Source organism: Lacerta agilis, chromosome 1 (genome assembly GCF_009819535.1).
Source record: "Lacerta agilis isolate rLacAgi1 chromosome 1, rLacAgi1.pri, whole genome shotgun sequence".
In the NCBI taxonomy this organism is placed as follows: Eukaryota; Metazoa; Chordata; class Lepidosauria; order Squamata; family Lacertidae; genus Lacerta; species Lacerta agilis.
In genome coordinates, this window is record NC_046312.1 from 61,096,765 (window position 1) to 61,115,157 (window position 18,393).

General features: G+C 40.6%; 1 protein-coding gene across 1 annotated transcript in view; it reads left to right on the forward strand.

The window, feature by feature from the left end:
* The window catches only part of METTL15 (methyltransferase like 15), a 91,078-nt gene that overhangs the window by 43,532 nt on the left and 29,153 nt on the right, over positions 1-18,393 (forward strand). Inside the window, 1 exon segment of the mRNA XM_033151199.1 lies at positions 2,972-3,108. Coding sequence (XP_033007090.1) covers positions 2,972-3,108 — 137 coding nt within the window.

Consider the following 18,393-nt stretch of genomic DNA (forward strand, 5'->3'; position numbering starts at 1 on the left):
TGGTTTTTAGCTTTTGTGCAGCCATGTTGGCCTCTTTAGAGCGCTCTGGTTTTTCTTTTGTTGGAATTGTTTATAGTTGCAACGTAGGCACTCATACATAGGAACTCCCACCCATCTTGGGCTCCTTTCCCCATTACTTTAGCTAGCCATAGAATACTGTTCCTCTGGGCTTTCCTGAAATCCAAGGTACATATTTAACTTTAGATACCTTCTATTAAGAACAGACAAAATGATCTTTCTTTTCCGATCTTAGCGCTAAGCAGCAGAGAGATTAAGAGTAAAAGGCAGCATTTCCACTTGCCCCTGCTCTGAAGTAGGGGTGTGGAGAAACACTGCCTTTGCTTTTCACAGATCATAATGTTCAAAGTAAAAAGGCAGTGTTCCCATCCACCTTCACCTCCGGGCTCGAGTGGGAAGGGCTGGTTGTATGTATGCATGTGTACCTGTGTTTACATATGTTGGTGTGTGACAGTGTATGCATGTGTGTGTGATTGTTTGTGTGAGAGAGAGAACGAGAGAGTGCTGTGGGCCTGGTTGTCTGGTGTGTGTGTGCTCTATGCGTGAGGTCATTACGTGTAATGTATACGTAGCGTATGTGTACATGCACACATACATCCACCACATCTACCACTGACCTGTAGGCTCAAAGGTATACCTGACTCATCTTTAGGGTCAAAAGAGTTTAGCCACCCATGCTCTGAGGAGATGTGCCTGTTCTTAAGCTTCATGTACTAGGGGCTCCTGCCCCTGCTCTCATGCCACCCTCACCTCTTTGCCACCCCCTCCCTTAACCTCACCCAACTCCCCTCCATCCCTTCACAGATCCTTATACCCTGCCCTGGTGGACAAAGGAGAGATTTTTTTGGGGGGGGGGGAGAGAAATGGGAAGATCTGCATAGGCCTCCCACTTTCCCACTCACTGCCACCCTGCTCATGAGTTCTCTCCCATAAGCAATCAGCAATGATAGCAACATCTCCCCACTGTCCTGCCTTGTTGTCACTTTCTTCATCCTTGGCCTCTGATGCTGCTGTGGCCAAAGCGGCAGCGACACAAGGACAACAGATCAGGATGGTTGATGGGGAACTGCCCCGCCCCGTCCTCGCTGTTCCTCTGCAGCTCATCTGGGTCACCCATGAGACCTACCTGCTTCTGCCGCCTTCCTGCTCTTCCATCATCACACTGAAGTTGGCATGGCCACCCATCAGCGGCCATGCAAACTGCAGCATGATGACATATTTTCTTACAAAAACATTGTAAGAAAATGGGAAACTGGGTTTGATAAGATTGAATAGCAGAGCATAAAAGCCATACAAATATGTCATCCACATGAGAACAACTCTGTTTTTCACTATAGTGGAGCTATTTCCTGTATCTATATTCTGCTGGGGTTTTCCTTTAGCAAATTACCTTTCAACTGTTTCTTCAATTATGCTATATTAAAACAAAGCATCAGGCCAGTAGAACAGAGCTGTTGATAAATGGCAGAGCATGTGAAATTACCAAAGCAGAACATCTCCATATGCAGTATTGGTATCACTTAGTGACGTAATAGCTTGAAAAAAAGAAGTGCAAAACCTGATATTATTCAGCAATTGCAACTTGAAGATTGATTCTCTTGTTTTTAGCACAAGTTGCCCTTTTGTAGTCAATCTTTTCAGAAATACATGTGCATTATGGCATATGTCTCCAGGTCAGTTAATGTTCTTTAATTGCCTAGTTTTTTAAATGCATTTTTAAAATACAGTTAATATGCAAGTACTATTGGTAGTCCTAAGGAAATGCCTAAATAAATATATGTAATCTGGACACAGGAACTTGCTAAGAATTAACTTTTCATAGTAGCATCTAGGAGTGTCCTAGAAAGTTATCTACTTACTCTTATATACAATATATATTCAGTTATTTATAAGTATCCCTCACAAGGCAACACACAAGTAGAACTATAGAAAAGAAGAAAATGCATGATGCAGAGTGGCTAACAAAAAATAGACACACGAGAGACGCATTATATTAAGGAAGAACAATATTACAAAGCTAAGTTTATAAGGCTTTCTTGAATACTAGTACTGTAGGGACCAAGTGAATGTTAACTAGAAAAGAATTCCTCTGCTGCAGTGTTACCACTGAGAAGACCCTGTCTTGGATGCTCAGCATCCTGGTGCAGATCTTGGATTACAGTACAGGTGACTCTAAAACTAAAGGAAAGGGAACTTCTGGCTTGTGAACCAAACTAAGCCTGCCAGCAATCCTAATTTGACCTGTGAGACTGCTTTCCCCCAGTCACACCCACTTACCCCACACCAGATGTCATAATAATACCAAGCGACTGACAGGTAGGCATCCCCACTTACCTGTCAAAAGTGGACCACAGAGGGTGGACCAGTTCTGCATCTCGCTTGGTAGCCAGATCCAGTTGCCCACACTTAAAGTAATTGTGCTCCACACTGTTAAATGCCTTGAAGGTTAATATCATTGCTTTGTGTAACCACCATAGTTGTCAGTGCAAAAATGTTATCGTGCTCAAACCTTCTGGCCTCCATTAGCATCCTGACAGCTGCATTTTGCACCAATTGAAGTTTCCAAGCCTCATTCAGACGCCACTCCACATAGAGCAGATTGCAATGGTCCTGTTGGGACTATTGTAACCAAGTTGTACCACTGCAGATAGCTTGACCTACCACAGCTACCAAACATGACCTCTGAATGGTGAAGTTTCTTTTCCATGTTTTTTGGAAGTTAAGACATCTTCAAAGGTATGGACTGCTGGCAAATGGTTTTTCTGTGAATTAGGTTTTCCATTTAGGAACCTAAGAACTGCTGATGTTGATCTCAAAATGCAAATATACGCATAATGTTTGGGTAAATACGTTTAACAATTTAAAGGTTAATAAGCAGAGATGGATGCTAAACTTTAATTCCCCCCTGCATTATTAAGTAAAATAACAAGGTTATTATTTTTCTACCTCTCAGTGTATTCTTGATATGACATTTGGAGCAGGAGGCCATACCAAGGCGCTTATGCAAGAGGCAGCAGATATTAAAATATATGCTCTTGACAGAGACCCCACAGCTTATCAACTAGCTCAGCGGCTTTCTGAATCTCACCCGTGAGTACAATTCATTTCAGGTCTAATATGATAATAGCATAAGAGTGTGCACACATGCATGTGTTTGCATGACCCCTGGGGTCCTTTCCAACTCTGAAACTCTTTGGTTCTGTTATAAGAAAATAAAATGAATGATACAGATTTACACCAGACAGTTTGCTCTGGTAGAATATATATATACGTTACAGGTAGAATTTTGAAAGCAGAATTACATGCCACAACGTGTGTGTGTGTGTGTGTGTGTGCATATACAGTATAATTTGAATTTAGTGCCTTGAGTTAATTTGAATTTAGTGCCTTAAGTTACTGTTGTTACAGCCATGTATACTTCAGCTAATCACCACCGTGGGAGTCTTTATGTTGAAGGTCAATTTTTAAAATGCAATAAATAATTTATAAGTTTTGTAAAATAAGTATTTTACTTTTATTATTTATTGATTTATTAATCACCTATACAATGTACACTGGAAACAACATAAACAAAACAAAACAAAAACCTAGCAAATGCAATTAAAACAAAAAGGAAACCAAGCAAAATAGATGCTCATGGCGAAGTTCCATGTATCCAGTTGATAAAGCCTGTAAATATGTCTTTGCTTGTTTCTGGAATGTGCAGACAGTGGCCACCTGTTGTGTCTCAACAGGACTGCTATCCCACAAAACAAGGGCAGCCACGCTAAAGCCCTGCTCCAAGTTACTGCAATGTGAGTTTCTGGAGTCTTTGAAAGCTACAGGAGGAGCTCTCCTGCAAAGTGATGAAGAGCAACTCCACAAAAGTTCTTTCTTCCCCTTCTGTTGTACTGGATATGTAAGGGATAACTTGTTCTCTTAAGTACGGTAACCTGGTCCTGATCTCTAGAGGGTCTCATGTGTTATTACCAACACTTAAATTTGGCCTGGTAGCAGATTGGTGGCCATTGCATATCCTGCAAGTAGGGTATTATATAATGGCAGTGTTAGAGACTGAGATAGGAAAGCTAGTAGCTAAATGGTACCTTAAACCAAGGTTATGGGCACAACAACGGAATGTCTAGGCACACTTTTTTTTAACAATAATATAAAGCTGAAAATTAATGAACTGCAGCTAAAATATTACGTTTATTTTTTCACATGGTCTAGTCCTTCTCGTGCCCACCCCACTAATATTCTTAAGAGGGTCTCTTCTCCAGTCTTCAGAGAATAGCTGGAAGTGGGGAGACAGAAAAAGGTCCTCCTTTCCTTCTACTCTGCTGTTTTAATCTGAAGTTTTAGGCGCAGTACTGTGTCCAGAGCTCAGAAACTGCTTGCGCTAATTAAAGTCCCAGTCGCAAAATGTGCTTAGAACAATGGTAGTTTCGAACACTGTATACTGGCAGTAGTTTGTCCCCAGAGGCAACCTAGCCACTGTGTTCTACACCAGCTGCAGCCTCTGGACCAGATCCAAAGATAGTCCCACATAGAGCACATTGTAATCATCCAGTCATGAGGTTACCAATGCATGGACAACCATGGTCAAGCTATCCTAATCCAGGAATAGCCATAAAAGGCACTCCTAACCATAAGGATACCTGAGCCTCCAGTGACAGCTGGAGCCAAAAGCAACCTCAAACGATGCACTTGAAACCTTCAGAGAGTGTAACCCCATCCAGGGAAGATAACTTACTGACTTTCTAGACCTAAGAATCACTCACCCGCAGAGCCTCTGTCTTGCTAGGATTCATCCACTCCACCCCACCACTGATTCCAGACACTGGTTCAGGGCCTTCTAAGTCAGTTCCAGTTCTGATGTTTCAGAAAAATAGAGTTGGATATCATCAGCATACTGATGACCTACCTTAGAGAGGGTGCTTACGGATCATATGTATGGCCCTCCACATCTTGCTGTTCCCCAAAGTATTACATAATACATACATAATGTTATTTGTATGCTGCCTTTCCATAGTTAAACCATGCTCAAGGTGGCTTACAACATGAAAAAAGTAAAATTGCAACATAACAAAAGTAGTATAAACAATAAATAAAAACATCAAAAATTATACAACCAAACTAAACAATTTCCACATAATCCATAATAAGATCTAAAATAAAGATACAAGCAAGTAATATTAAAAAAACAGCAACAACTCCGCCCCCAACGAAAACCCCTAAACAATACCCCAACCCCAACCCAAGTAGCCTCTGTTTTATATGGAGTCAGTCAAAGCCTGCAAGGTAGGAAGCAGGTCTTCCAGATCTCACAGCCAAAACCAGTTAGAGACCATAAGTCTCCAGAGAAGGACCACCCTAATGTGTCCCCACCCCACCCCTACAGGGGCAGCTCACACTATCAGAGGTAAGTCATTAATCTAGTACAGTCATACCTTGGTTGATGAACACCTTAGCAGTCGAACGTTTTGGCTCCCGAATGCCGCAAACCCAGAAGTGAGTCTTCCGGTTTGCAAATGTTCTTTTAGATGCCGAACGTCTGGCAGGGCTTCTGCAGCTTCCGATTGGCTGCAGGAAGCTCCTGCAGCCAATCGGAAGCCGCGCCTTGGAAGTGGAATGGACTTCCGGAACGGATTCTGTTCGGCTTCCAAGGTACGACTGTATATATCAGGATCCACCTGTACCCAGACTCTGAACACAAGATTTCCCTCGAAGAGAAGTAGTAGGACCTTACTCCCACAACTCGGAGAGATGAGTCAGCATTCCCTGAGGGACAACCTAAAGCTACCCTCTTCCACCCCAGATGGCCCCTGCCCTAGCTTCAGGCCAGCTGATCCAGGCCTCTAGTCAGTGTCTGCTCTCACTGCTCAGATTCTGTCTAGTGTCTGACTTCTTGCTCAAAAACTCCTATTTTTTCCCATCTTTTGAGAATGGCAGAGTCATATAGCATACTGTTTACAACCAAATTGGATATTAATGCTGTATGTGGATTTGTTGTGGCATGGAATGCTTTGGGTTTTTCCGCAGTTTAAAGACTCGTAATTTTTGAGCAAGTTTAGCTCTTCTTTTTTTCTAGCTGTGGTCTTCATTAAAGATGCAGTGCTGTTTTAATAAGAAAAGGAAATGGGTCAGGTCCTATTAGGTATTCAGTGTGTGGGTAGGAATCCTTTGACGTGCATTCGGGGGAAGCCTACAAGTTCGGAATTGCTGCAAAGATTCCAGAGCAAAATAGAATTCTGTCAGTTGCAATATATATTACAAATAAACCCTCTTACAGCCACTGAAAGTGAAAGGTTACAAAAGGTGCCCGCAATCTAGCGCTTATATTGGTATCATTGCAAACTTGAAAGGATGAGAAACCTACGCAGATGCTACACAGTGGAGTTAAGTTGTTGTAATATACCCAATTTGGAAATGAAATCATACCTTAGATGAAGGAGGAAATAAATTCATCATATATACTGACTGCCTAAAATGTGTGTGCTTTGGTTCAAGGTGAAATTAAGTTTATTGTAGCAAAATGAATTCTGATTTGTGTGTGTAGAATTTAGAATACAAACCCAGACACGCAAGAGGAACACCTACAATAAACCATCCAGTTAAACTTTCTGCCTCTCTATGTGCATGTTCAGTACATTGGCTTTTGTGTGGCCTCAGTTTGGAAGAGGTAATTGCAGGCCAGAATTGTGCAGAATTGTCTCTTAAGCTTGTCTCCTAGTAATACTTGTCTTTCATAACTGGTTTGTGCAGTTGACCTTACAAATCATTGTGTGAATAATCAGGAAGAAAGGCTTGAGGGGTGCATAAAAATTATAATCATTTCTAAAAGAAAGGCCCATAGGTCAGTGGTAGTGTAAAATGTGTGTGGAACCTTTTCCAGTCCACGTTTCACGTGTCTTTCTTCTGAGTAACCCTGTGGCAACCACCAGTAGTGATCAGGGCCAGAGTCAAAATAATAATAATAATAATAATAATAATAATAATAATAATAATAATAATAATAATAATAATAATTTATTTATACCCTGCCCATTTGGCTGGGTTTCCCCAGCCACTCTGGGCGGCTTCCAACATAACATTAAAATGCAATAATCTATTAAACATTAAAAGCCTCCCTAAACAGGGCTGCCTTCAGATGTCTTCTAAAGGTCTGGTAGTTGTTTTTTTCTTTGACATCTGGTGGGATGGCGTTCTACAGGGCGGGTCCCACTACTGAGAAGGCCCTCTGCCTGTTTCCCAGTAACTTGGCTTCTCGTAGTGAGGGAACCGCCAGAAGGCCCTAGGCACAGACTGTACCTCAGTTTCTGGGCAGAACGATGGGGGTGGAGACGCTCCTTCAGGTGAGCGTCTACCTCGGTCAAAAGTGAGCACTACCTCGGTCTTTCAACCAAGCAGGCAAGAAACTTTATCTGAGTTCAAGGACATATTCCAACCAGGCAGAAACATGCAAGGGGGTACAAAGCAGGGCCAGTAAGGGGCATAGCCTGGGGTGAGTGCAAACAGCAAGATAGGAAAGTCTAGAAGATTGCATTTGGCCTTGCATCTGTTCCTCATCCATGGTGTACATCATGTCTCTAGTTCAAGGTTGGACTACAACTCCCATCATCCCTAGTTAGGGATGTTGTGGTTCAAAAACAGCTGGAGACCCAAGTTTGGGAAACCCTGAACTAGTTCAATAAATAATATATGTGACCTTTTCCCCACCCCCTGTGCAATCCAAATTAGGAGGAAATAGGATGCATGCACTTTTTGCTGGACACCTGTCCCCTGCCCCCCAAATAGTGGCTGTACCAAAGTTTAGAATTTGTTTATATTATGGAAGTAACTCTGGATATAATGCTAGTTTAGTTGCAGGGCTGTTCAAGGTTTTTTTCCTCATCATCTTGAAATTGCTTTTTTCTTTCTTTCTTTGAGTACCTCATGTATTCTTGGAGAAAAACTGCAAAATGACTACTGGGTATATAGCAAAATGACTATGAGTTGTGAATCATGGAAGCCTCTTTAAAAAAAATCTAATTTATATCACAATTTCCTGTTGGTTGTAATAGTGGAATTTGACAGCGATTTATGCTTCCATCAGCCAGAACTTACAAGACTGAGGTTTAATGTAATCAGATCTACGTTTCTGTTGCTAGAGGTCCCCTATAGAACCCTGAGAATGCTGAATTACTGGTACTTTGTAAGAGGTCCTATAGCTCTGTATCAGCACATGGTTTCCCAGTTTCTGAAGAGGTGGAATTACCTCAACTAGTATAGATGTTCATGACCAAATATATATTTTGCACTTTGTGATGCTTTGTTTCTTAGTGCTAGTTTTCAGATTATTTATTTGTTTGGAGCTCTTTGCAAGTCAGAGAATTATAATATATCAACTTTAAAAATAATTGGCTTGCTAGATTCTAGTCCTGCTAAACAATTATATCACAGCTTAATAAACTGAGATACGAACAAACCTTTTTTTCCATGCACACATTCGCTTTGTTCTTCCCTTCAAACCAGGAAGTGTTTAATTAACCATAAGTTTCTGTTTTGTCTTAACTGGGAAACTATGGTTATCAGCTTCTGAGCAAGCTAGGCTATTAATCACAGTTTGAAGTTCTTTTAATATCCTTCCTTGTTCCAAAGCTGGTAACTGCCTTTGCAGTGGTGGCTTACTGTCAGTTTTGTAGATTTTGGAGTTGTTGTTGTTGTTGTTTTTTAAATCTTTTTATTTATTTTATAGAAAAACAAACAAACATACAAAACAAAAATTTCTCTAATCCAATCATAACTTTTTCTTCACATCTTGGGGTGACTTCCCTTCGTCCCCCTATCTGAATTTCATTTCTTATCATCTTTGGCAGTTTCAGCATAAAAAAAGAAAATACAAACATAATTCTAATCCTAAATGCTTTCAAAATGAAAACTTAAGCTAAAATCTAAATATAGACCAAAAACCTATAACAGCTTCCCTAAGGTATATTAAATACAACAATTCTTATTCAAATATACTTTAAATTTCTTCCAATCTTCGGACTTCCGGCGGCGACGCCATTGTCGGGTGGTCGAAGGCTGCTTCGGGTCCGAAGCGCCTTGTCCATCCCGGGGGTTAGGAGCCGCGCTACCGCAGCGCGCGGCTCCGGTTGGGGTGCGGGAAGAGCGTCCCGCACCCTGGGCTCCCCGGCTGCGCCCGCGGAGGCTCCGAACCCTTCCCTCGCCCCCCTGTAAAGGGGGAGTGGGGGTGAAGGGACAACGGAGCCGGGCTTACGGGGACATGCCCCAACCGGGATGCAAATGCGGCGACAGAGCCCGCGGTGAGCGTCCAAGTTCTACCTTTGAAGAATGGAGCCAAAGGAACCCGGTGGTCGTGAGTAAAGAATTTGATCAGAAATCGTGCTTTTGGAACGATCCGGGGGGAAGGAGAAAGGCAGCCTGCCCTCCCTCCCTTCGAGCTTAAGAATCTAACCAATATGAGTGATTGCTGCTACAGAACTGGCTATAATGTATTCAAAATTGACACATGAGACTGGCAAACTCTTTTTTCGGGAAGTGAACTAGAGGAAAATATCTCCTTTTAAAGTTGCGGTATTTGTGCTCCAGTTCAGGAAAATGGCGACGAACAAAGAGGGGAGTAGAAATATGACACCCGCTTCCTCCTCCTCTGCCAGTATGCTGGGTTTCGTCCTTGAACTGGTATTGAACTCTGGACTAACGGACGAACAGAGACTCACTGCCTTGAAGGTGGAACTGCTTTATAGAAAAGTCAAAGTCTTGTGTGGGGGTCTGAAATGGAACCAATTGCCCACAGAGGAGGCTTGTAAAACTTTTGACACTTTGGAAGAAAGCCTTGCCAATGAGCTGAGAGGATGGTTGCAAAGATGGAGAGAAATGAGTGAGCTACTTCGGAGAAGAAATTCGCTTTTTGGGGGTGGCAGCCCCAAGGCGACGTTAAGATTTCGTATATCCAGTCCCCGAGGTGTGAGCTCGGGGGCCAGGGACAGAGAATTAAGGTATTTACAAGAAGAAAAGGAATGCTACAAAGAACCGAAGAAGCTGGGAGATGATGAGATGGACACCTCTGAACTCGTGGCAAGGAGTGGTTTGGACTGTGCCCGGATCTGTGGACGTTTGGAGAGGGAAGAGATATGGAAGTTCAGCGTTGATGCCACCAGGAGAAGAATAATGGACAGAGGGGGTGTGGGGTGAAGCATTAAGTAAACTTTAAGTAGCCTGATATGGTAAATTGAAATTGGAGGGTGAATACTGTCAACAATATTTCGTTAAAATTTTTATTTGAACATGAAAGGAGACATTTCAAGTTATTATGTTATTAGCAGCAACCTTAAGGATAGAAGAGATAGATTAGACGTGAATGATTTGTGAAGATCTATGAGGTGGAGTATAAGCAAAGTGAATCTAAGTGGATTAAATTATTGGATCAAGAAGATTATAAGATGAAATTGTTAAGAATTAATGAATAAGAATTATGATGAGGTATTATTATGATGATGTATTTTTAGTAAAATGTTGAAGATATAATGGAATGTAATTATATAATTGAAGTCAATGTTTTTTTTTGTAGGAGAAATGGTTATAAAATAGATCAAGGATATAAACTCGAAGGTGAAAAGGCAGGGGAAGTCAATGGTCAAGATATGGAAATAGAAATTTTTTCTTTTCTAGAAAGATGTAATAAGAAAACTTGACACTGTCTGTATTTGTTTTATATGTTTTGCATTTGTTTAATTGTAGGTGTGGGTGTGGGTTTATGTTGTTATAGAAAAATGCCAATAAATTCTTATAAAAAAAAATAAAATAAATTTCTTCCAATCTTCTTCCACCGTCTCTTCGTTCCGATCGTCGAGTCTACCAGTCAGTTCGGAAAGTTCCATAAAGTCCATCATTTTCATTTGGCATTCATCTATAGTAGGAAAATCTTGAGTCTTCCAGTTCTTGGCTAGTAATATCCTCGCAGCTGTTGTGGCATACAGAAAGATAGGAATGTCCTTCTTGTGAATTTCTTCCCCTATTATTCCCAGTAAAAAGGCTTCTGGTTTCTTTATAAAAGTGTCTTTTAACACTTTTTTCATCTCATTTTAAACCTTTTCCAGAAGTCTTTTACCTTGGGACACGACCACCACATGTGATAAAAGGTTCCTTCTTTTTCTTTACAATTCCAGCTTTTGTTATCAGAGTTGATACATTTTCGCAAGTTTAACAGGTGTTAAATACCATCTGCACATCATTTTCATCATATTTTCTCTCAAAACAGTACATGCTGTAAACTTACAACCTTTTTTCCACAATCTCTCCCAATCTTTTAACATGATATTATGTCCCACATCTCTAGCCCAATCAATCATAACCGATTTCACTTGTTCATCTTTCGTATGCCACTCCAATAGAAAATTATACATCCTAGAAAGATTTTTACTCTTTGTTTCTAACAATTCCATTTCCAATCTGGATTTCTCAGTTTGAAAACCTGCAATTCTATTATCAATCTTAAACATTTCATTGATCTGATGATATTGTAACCAATCATTCAATTTATCTTTAAGTTGATCATAAGATTTTAATTTTAATTTATTACCATCTTCCAACAGCAAATCACTATATTTCAACCATCTGGTTTCCATGTTTAACCTTTTATGGGCCTTAGCCTCCAGCGGTGAATATTTTGGAGTTGTATTTGTTGTATTTATTAATACCTTGCCTTTTTCCCTGACGGGACTCAAGACAGCTTACAGATAAAAATGAGAATTGCTAAAAACATAGACAAAACAATAATTTAAAAAACAATTGAACTGTGATAGAATTTAAACTATATACACATATAAAATCTGTTTTAAACGTACAAATGATTACATTAAAAACAGCATGACACTAACCCTTCCATTAAAAGCAGTCAGTTCCCAAAGGCCTGTTGGAACAAGAAGGTCTTCACTTGCAAATGGACATTACATTGCATGGATGTTCAACAGTCCATAATAGGGAACAGATGTCTTAAAGAAGGGGTGCTCATAATAAAAACGGGGCTCCTTTTCTGATCCAGAATATATGAAAACCCATTTAGAGCTTATTTCCAGTGTCAGGCTTCATACCTGGAATGTGTGTATGAAGTAGTGTTAGGGAATGCTTCTGTGCATATGTAGAGTGGGCATATTTCCCTCATCTCTGGACAACCACACCTGTTCCACACATCTGCACATAAGAGGCACATCTTTTGCACTAGACTTCCTTGTAGGTACAAAGCCTTGCACTTCAGAAAGACAGAGAGAAAAAGAAAAGGTATTTAACCACTTAACATATGCCCCCTTTAGTACTTGCCATTCCCTCCTACCTAATGACTCTAAATCCTTTATTGTTTTTGTTTAAAAACTCCCTCAACCATATTTAGGTAAGACTCCTGAGTTAGTACTATGAAAAATCTACTAAGTTAGAAGCCAAATATATGATGACTTTCTCCTTAAGCCATGGGTAGGCAAACTAAGGCCCGGGGGGGCCGGATCCGGCCCAATCTCCTTCTAAATCCGTCCCATGGACGGTCCAGGAATCAGCGTGTTTTTACATTGGTAGAATGTGTCCTTTTATTTAAAATGCATCTCTGGGATATTTGTGGGGTCTGCCTAGTGTTTTTACATGAGTAGAATGTGTGCTTTTATTTAAAATGCATCTCTGGGTTATTTGTGGGGCATAGGAATTCATTCATTCCCCCCCCCCCAAAAAAAATATAGTCCTGCCCCCCACAAGGTCTGAGGGACAGTGGCCCGGCCCCCTGCTGAAAAAGTTTGCTGACCCCTGCGCTTAAGCACTATGCAAGTAATTAAGCAATTTCCTACCATTCGTTTAGTGTGAAGTTTGGCCATTATTCCCTTTTTCCTTTTTGTAAGGTATTATATGTTATGTACTTCACTCTGAATCTGTCCTGAACTTGTTCTTCATTCATTTTCATTCACAATATTGAATGAACCAGTTCTGGCCTTAGTATTGTCTTCAGCTGATGAGTCACCAAACCCTCGACTGTGTTGGATTTCAGAATGTGCTAGTTAGTACCCTCTTGGGAAAAAAAAATACTGAATAAATATTCTTGCACTTTTCTTCAGATAGGGAGATCTTAAAAGCTTCTTAAACTTTGCCAAGATTTCAAGTATGGCTATTTAATTCTGCCTAGAAGAAAATAATTTCACTGTAGCTTCCTCAGTTCTTCACGTTGTGTTGTCTTAAATTTTCAGTATAAATTTGCAAGGTTCTTACCACTGTATATGTAATTAGAATTATGCCTATTTCCATATATTTTCGAATTGCAGAATGTGTTTCACACATGATCATAAATGGGAGCAGATAGGTGGTTTATAAAAGTCTAGATGTGTGTGGGAAGTGGCCCTGGAATTAGAACTCTGTGTACATTGATTTGGCGTTTTGGTATGTTTTCCCTTCAGCAAGGCTCCTTTTCCCTAGCCATCATTTATTGAATGCAACTCTCTTTGCTGCCTGGGATTAGTTGTACCTGCTGAGGTTACTGCATTGTCAATTAGAGATTAGACATAAATAAAACTAGAACTGTTGATACTGTAATGCCGCTATACAAATCTATGGTGCGACTGCCTTTGGAATACTGTGTACTTTTCTGGCTACTTCACCTCAAAAAGGATATTGTAGACCTTGAAAGGGTTCAGAAAAGGGCAACCAAAAAGATCAAGGGGATGTAGCAATGCCCCATGAGGAATGTTTGCAGCGTTCACAACTTTTTCAGTTTAGAGAAAAGGCGCATAAGAGGTGACATGACATGGCATGGAGAATGTGGACAGAGAAAGGTTGTTCTCCCTCTCAAGTTGAATGTTGGAAGATTTAGGACAGATCAAAGAAAGTACTTCACACGGTGCATAAACTGTGGAACTTTCTGCCACAGGAGGCAGTGATGCCCATCAACTTAGATAGCATTAAAAGAGGATTTCACACTTTGAAACCCTTGCCTGATGATGTTTTTGTGTTGTTGTTTTTTTAAATTTGTCTGTTGCAGTCCTATACATCATAGACTTGGAATGTCCTACTGGGTTCAACCAGATTCGTATTGGACTATAAGATGCAATGAATTGGGCTGGAATGCAGATGATTATGTTCACCCAAGTAATTGTTACTTTAAATTCAACCATTGCCTTTTCTATGCCCATTTTTATAATAAGAGTTTTTTTGGGGGGGGCATATACATACCCACGTAATTTCACTTAGGGCTTTCTTTGCCCTTTACAATAAAAGGTACATCTAAATTAGCTTGAATTCCAAGGTTCTTGAAGCTTTTAGTCATTACAGGCAATGTTGCTGTTCTCTGGCCCTAATGCTATGTACACAGTATAAACAAATGACAGCAAACAGAGAAACACGTAACTTCACAAGGAAGAATAAGTAATACTGTTTCTCATAATAAATGCTGTTCGTGTTTCAGTGTGATCTTGACTTCTGTGAATCAGAAATGTCAAATGTCAAGTGATTATTCAAAAGACTGACTAGATTCTGTCTATAGGAAGCTAACTGAATTTAGAGTATGGAATATAACAAACCATTGATAGAATGCTTTATATACAACCACTTCCATCCATCCTTATGCTTTCCCCTCCCAATATGATCTGGGAAACACCCCACCCCCCGGAGCCAGCCCTGAATCAAATTGGGGGCAGCACTAATGTTTAATTAGGGTTTATAAACCCTTAATTAAAGATACCATCCAGAGGTGGTAGGAGATACTGTGTCTGCTGGCCTCAGAGAGTGGGAGATTCAATCCTGCTAGGGCTGCTTTCACAACACGTTCCATGTGAAGCAGACCCCTTTAGCCAGCAGAATTGCACTCTCCGCTCATCTGTTGGTGAGGGAGGGTTTAGCCCTGCTCAGTTTAACAGTGTGTGTGTGTGTGTGTGTGTGTGTGTGTCCTTCCTAGGAACAGACACCTTCATTCAAAGAAAGTGCTTTTAGTCCTTTAGGCTATTTGAAAGCCCTCTTGCAAACTGACCTGCCCTTTGTACAGCTTCAGTTTGCCCTAGGCAGCCCATTCTTGGGTTGGCTCTGCCCAACTTGGCTGAAGCCTATAGCCTATAAAATAATGGTGAGACTTGAATGTTACCTTAGCTATGAGATCCTGATGATTCCTGCTGCTACAGGGCATTTATCAACAGGAGAAGTTTTCAGCAAACCATGGCTAGCTGCAAGGTAGTAATCCCATTTATAGACTGATAGTAAGTGAGGGCTTGTTTTATGCAAACACATAAATTGAAAGCACAGGAGTGGCGGGATACCCATTCCATTTAATCTTTGGGGAATCAACCGTATACCTAATCTGAATGAATAGGTTCTAGAGAATTATATAAAGTAGAAGTTATTTAACAAAACTCAGGCCTGAGTATATCCAGTGGGAGCTCCGCACCCGCACTCCGAAATTCCCTACCAACTTCTAACTTAATTTCTACGTAAAGGTAAAGGGACCCCCTGACCATTAGGTCCAGTCGTGTCCGACTGTGGGATTGCGGCACTCATCTCGCGTTACTGGCCGAGGGAGCTGGCATACAGCTTCCGGGTCATGTGACCAGCATGACAAAGCCGCTTCTGGCGAACCAGAGCAGCGCACAGAAACGCCGTTTACCTTCCTGCCGGAGTGGTACCTATTTATCTACTTGCACTTTGACGTGCTTTTGAACTGCTTAGGTGGGCAGGAGCAGGGACCGAGCAATGGGAGCTCACCCCGTCACGGGGATTCGAACCTCCGACCTTTTGATCAGCAAGCGCTAGGCTCTGTGGTTTAACCCACAGCGCCACCTGCATTACATACTGTGTTGTAAAACTTCAAAAGGAACAAGTTGTAAAACATTGTGACAAGTTCTATAGTATAATTGTTTTGAATCTGTTTTCAATGGCTGCTACAGATTTAACCTAATATGTGGAGAAGAATTTGAGAAAAATATAGTTAGTGGAGTAAACAGAATAGCATCAATAGCTAAATGCAGCTCAGGGTTTCAGAAACATAGTTGCATTTTTCTATTCTTTAGTACGGAATCGCTAAAGGTTGGTCTGCCCAGCTGCCTGCAGTTGCATCAACGCTCATTCCTTGGCTTTCCCACTTTCCATGCACATAGTGGGACTTACTTTCAAGTAGACAAAATGCTTGATTGAAATAATTCATTTTTAAGAAGTGCAGATTCCCCAGGAAGAAACACCACCTGGCTTATGATTTTTTGGTACAAATCTACTTTGGAGCACTGCATTTTATTTTACATATGTGAATATTATTACTTTACAACTGATCTCTATGTAGAAAGCACAAGCTGATCCTGGCAGTGGTTTCATATTTTTCTGTGGGTGGACTTTGTTTTGGTTTTGTAAAAAAAAATAAAAAATTAGTAATTTAAAAAATAATAATTTGATAATCATGAGTGTTGTGTTTTCTTTGCTTTAACTTAAAACAAACAAACAAAAAAACAATCCTGCAAAATAAAGTTGGTTATTCTAGCTCTTTTTAACAACTGAACAGCTGGCATTTGAAAATAAGACACAATATATTTTTGAGTTTCTTCTCTTTGCTATAAATGATCAACTCTTTGCCAGGGTTTGTTTGTTTTTTCAGAACTGACGCACTTCTTAAATTCTAAGGTCAGATCCTGTGAACATTTGAAGCTTGAATGACAATTGAGATAGTATCTTGGGGTGAAATGCTTGATGCAGCCAGTACTAAAACAAACCTTCTTGAGCTTTCTGACGTCTTTTTGCCCCATAATCAACTTAGGAGCTACAGCAGGTGGCTTGGAGGTAGAAGTAAGTTAACGATTAATAAGGCGTTTGCACATCTTTTGCGTCACTTTTTATTTCCAAAGCATCTTGCTAACAAGTCACCCAAGGGCTTGAGATCGATCAGGAAAATAACCAAAGGGATCCTGTGGTGCAGCTGATACTGATGATTAGAAAACAGAAAAACCCAGAACAACAAATAAGAGTAGAAAATTCTTTCCAGTAGCACCTTAGAGACCAACTGAGTTTGTTCTTGGTATGAGCTTTCGTGTGCATGCACACTTCTTCAGAGGTATTTACCTAGCTACAGTTTTTGCTGAATGATCGGGTTTTCTTAAGTAGAAGGAATATGACTGTGGGCATTTGAAATACAACCGCTTCATATTTTGTATGTATGTCACTGTTATCAGTGCTTTGTAGAATATTGTCGCTTGCAATTTAATAATTTCAAAGGTAATAATATGAAACTTAAAAAAAGAAAAGAAAAAAGCTTTACAAGAAACATATCCTGCAAAATGTCCCAAGTAGGACATAATTATTTTGGGGTAGAATTGCTGGGCCATGAGAGTTCAACCCACTCTGAGCTCGCAGTCCTTAATTAAAAAATATGCCATGCTGTTTAAAGATGAGTTGCATGAATAGTTAATAGGGTGCATGGTGGCTAATGAATATACTAAATAAATTAGGCAACATGTATTAGTATTTGCATATTGCTTTTTAAAATTGCTGTGAAGCCTCTGTAAGCTGTAGCTGAATTTTCTTGATCAAAATAATTCTGGTCTTGTCTCATGAGGAATGAAAATTGATGCGTGGGTCATTTCGGACTTGGAAGAGGGCAGAGCAGGGGTGGAGCAGAACGGGCTGGGTGTGCTTATGTATGCTCAGCTGACACGCATGTACATTTTAAAATAAAACTTAATTGGTCACTTGCAATCTCATTCTATGCACTTTACTATCTAAGATAGCACCCGAGTGTGCAAGCAAGAGAACAGCTGATGAAGCACCTCAGCCTCACTGACAAAGCTTCAAGATAGCAAAAGTTCTGAAAGAACTCAAATATGAAATTCCTGGTCTTCTAACTGAAATATGTAACTTGCCCTCAGGAGCAGATGCTGTTCCAAGAGACAGAAAAGTGGCCAATGTAACACCAGTTTTTAAAAGGGGATGCAGACAATTACTGTCTTAATGTCTGTTCCAGGAAAATTGGTGGAAAGCATTCAAGAGAGAATTACCAAACATATAGCCTTGCTGAAGCAGAATCAGCGAGGCTTCTTTAAGAGTAAATACTGTCCCACTAACCTTTTATTGCCAAATCCAAAGGTATCTACAGTCATACCTTGTGTTGCGTACGTTCGGGTTACGCACCTCTGCGACCCGGAAGTCCTCCGCGGAGCGCGTGCAATGCACGGGTCAGCAGAAGCGTTCTGCGCACTTCGTGCATGCGCAAAAGCGCAGAAACCTGCAAACTTCCATGTTTTTTCTTTTTTCTTCTTTGTTCATTCGTGTTAAGTACGCCCGGGTTATGTGGCGCGACCTGGAACGGATCGCGTACCTAACACGGGGTACCACTGTATACAGTTCTTATCTACAGGTGTCCAGCCAATATTTCTACTTGGATTCTTTGTAATC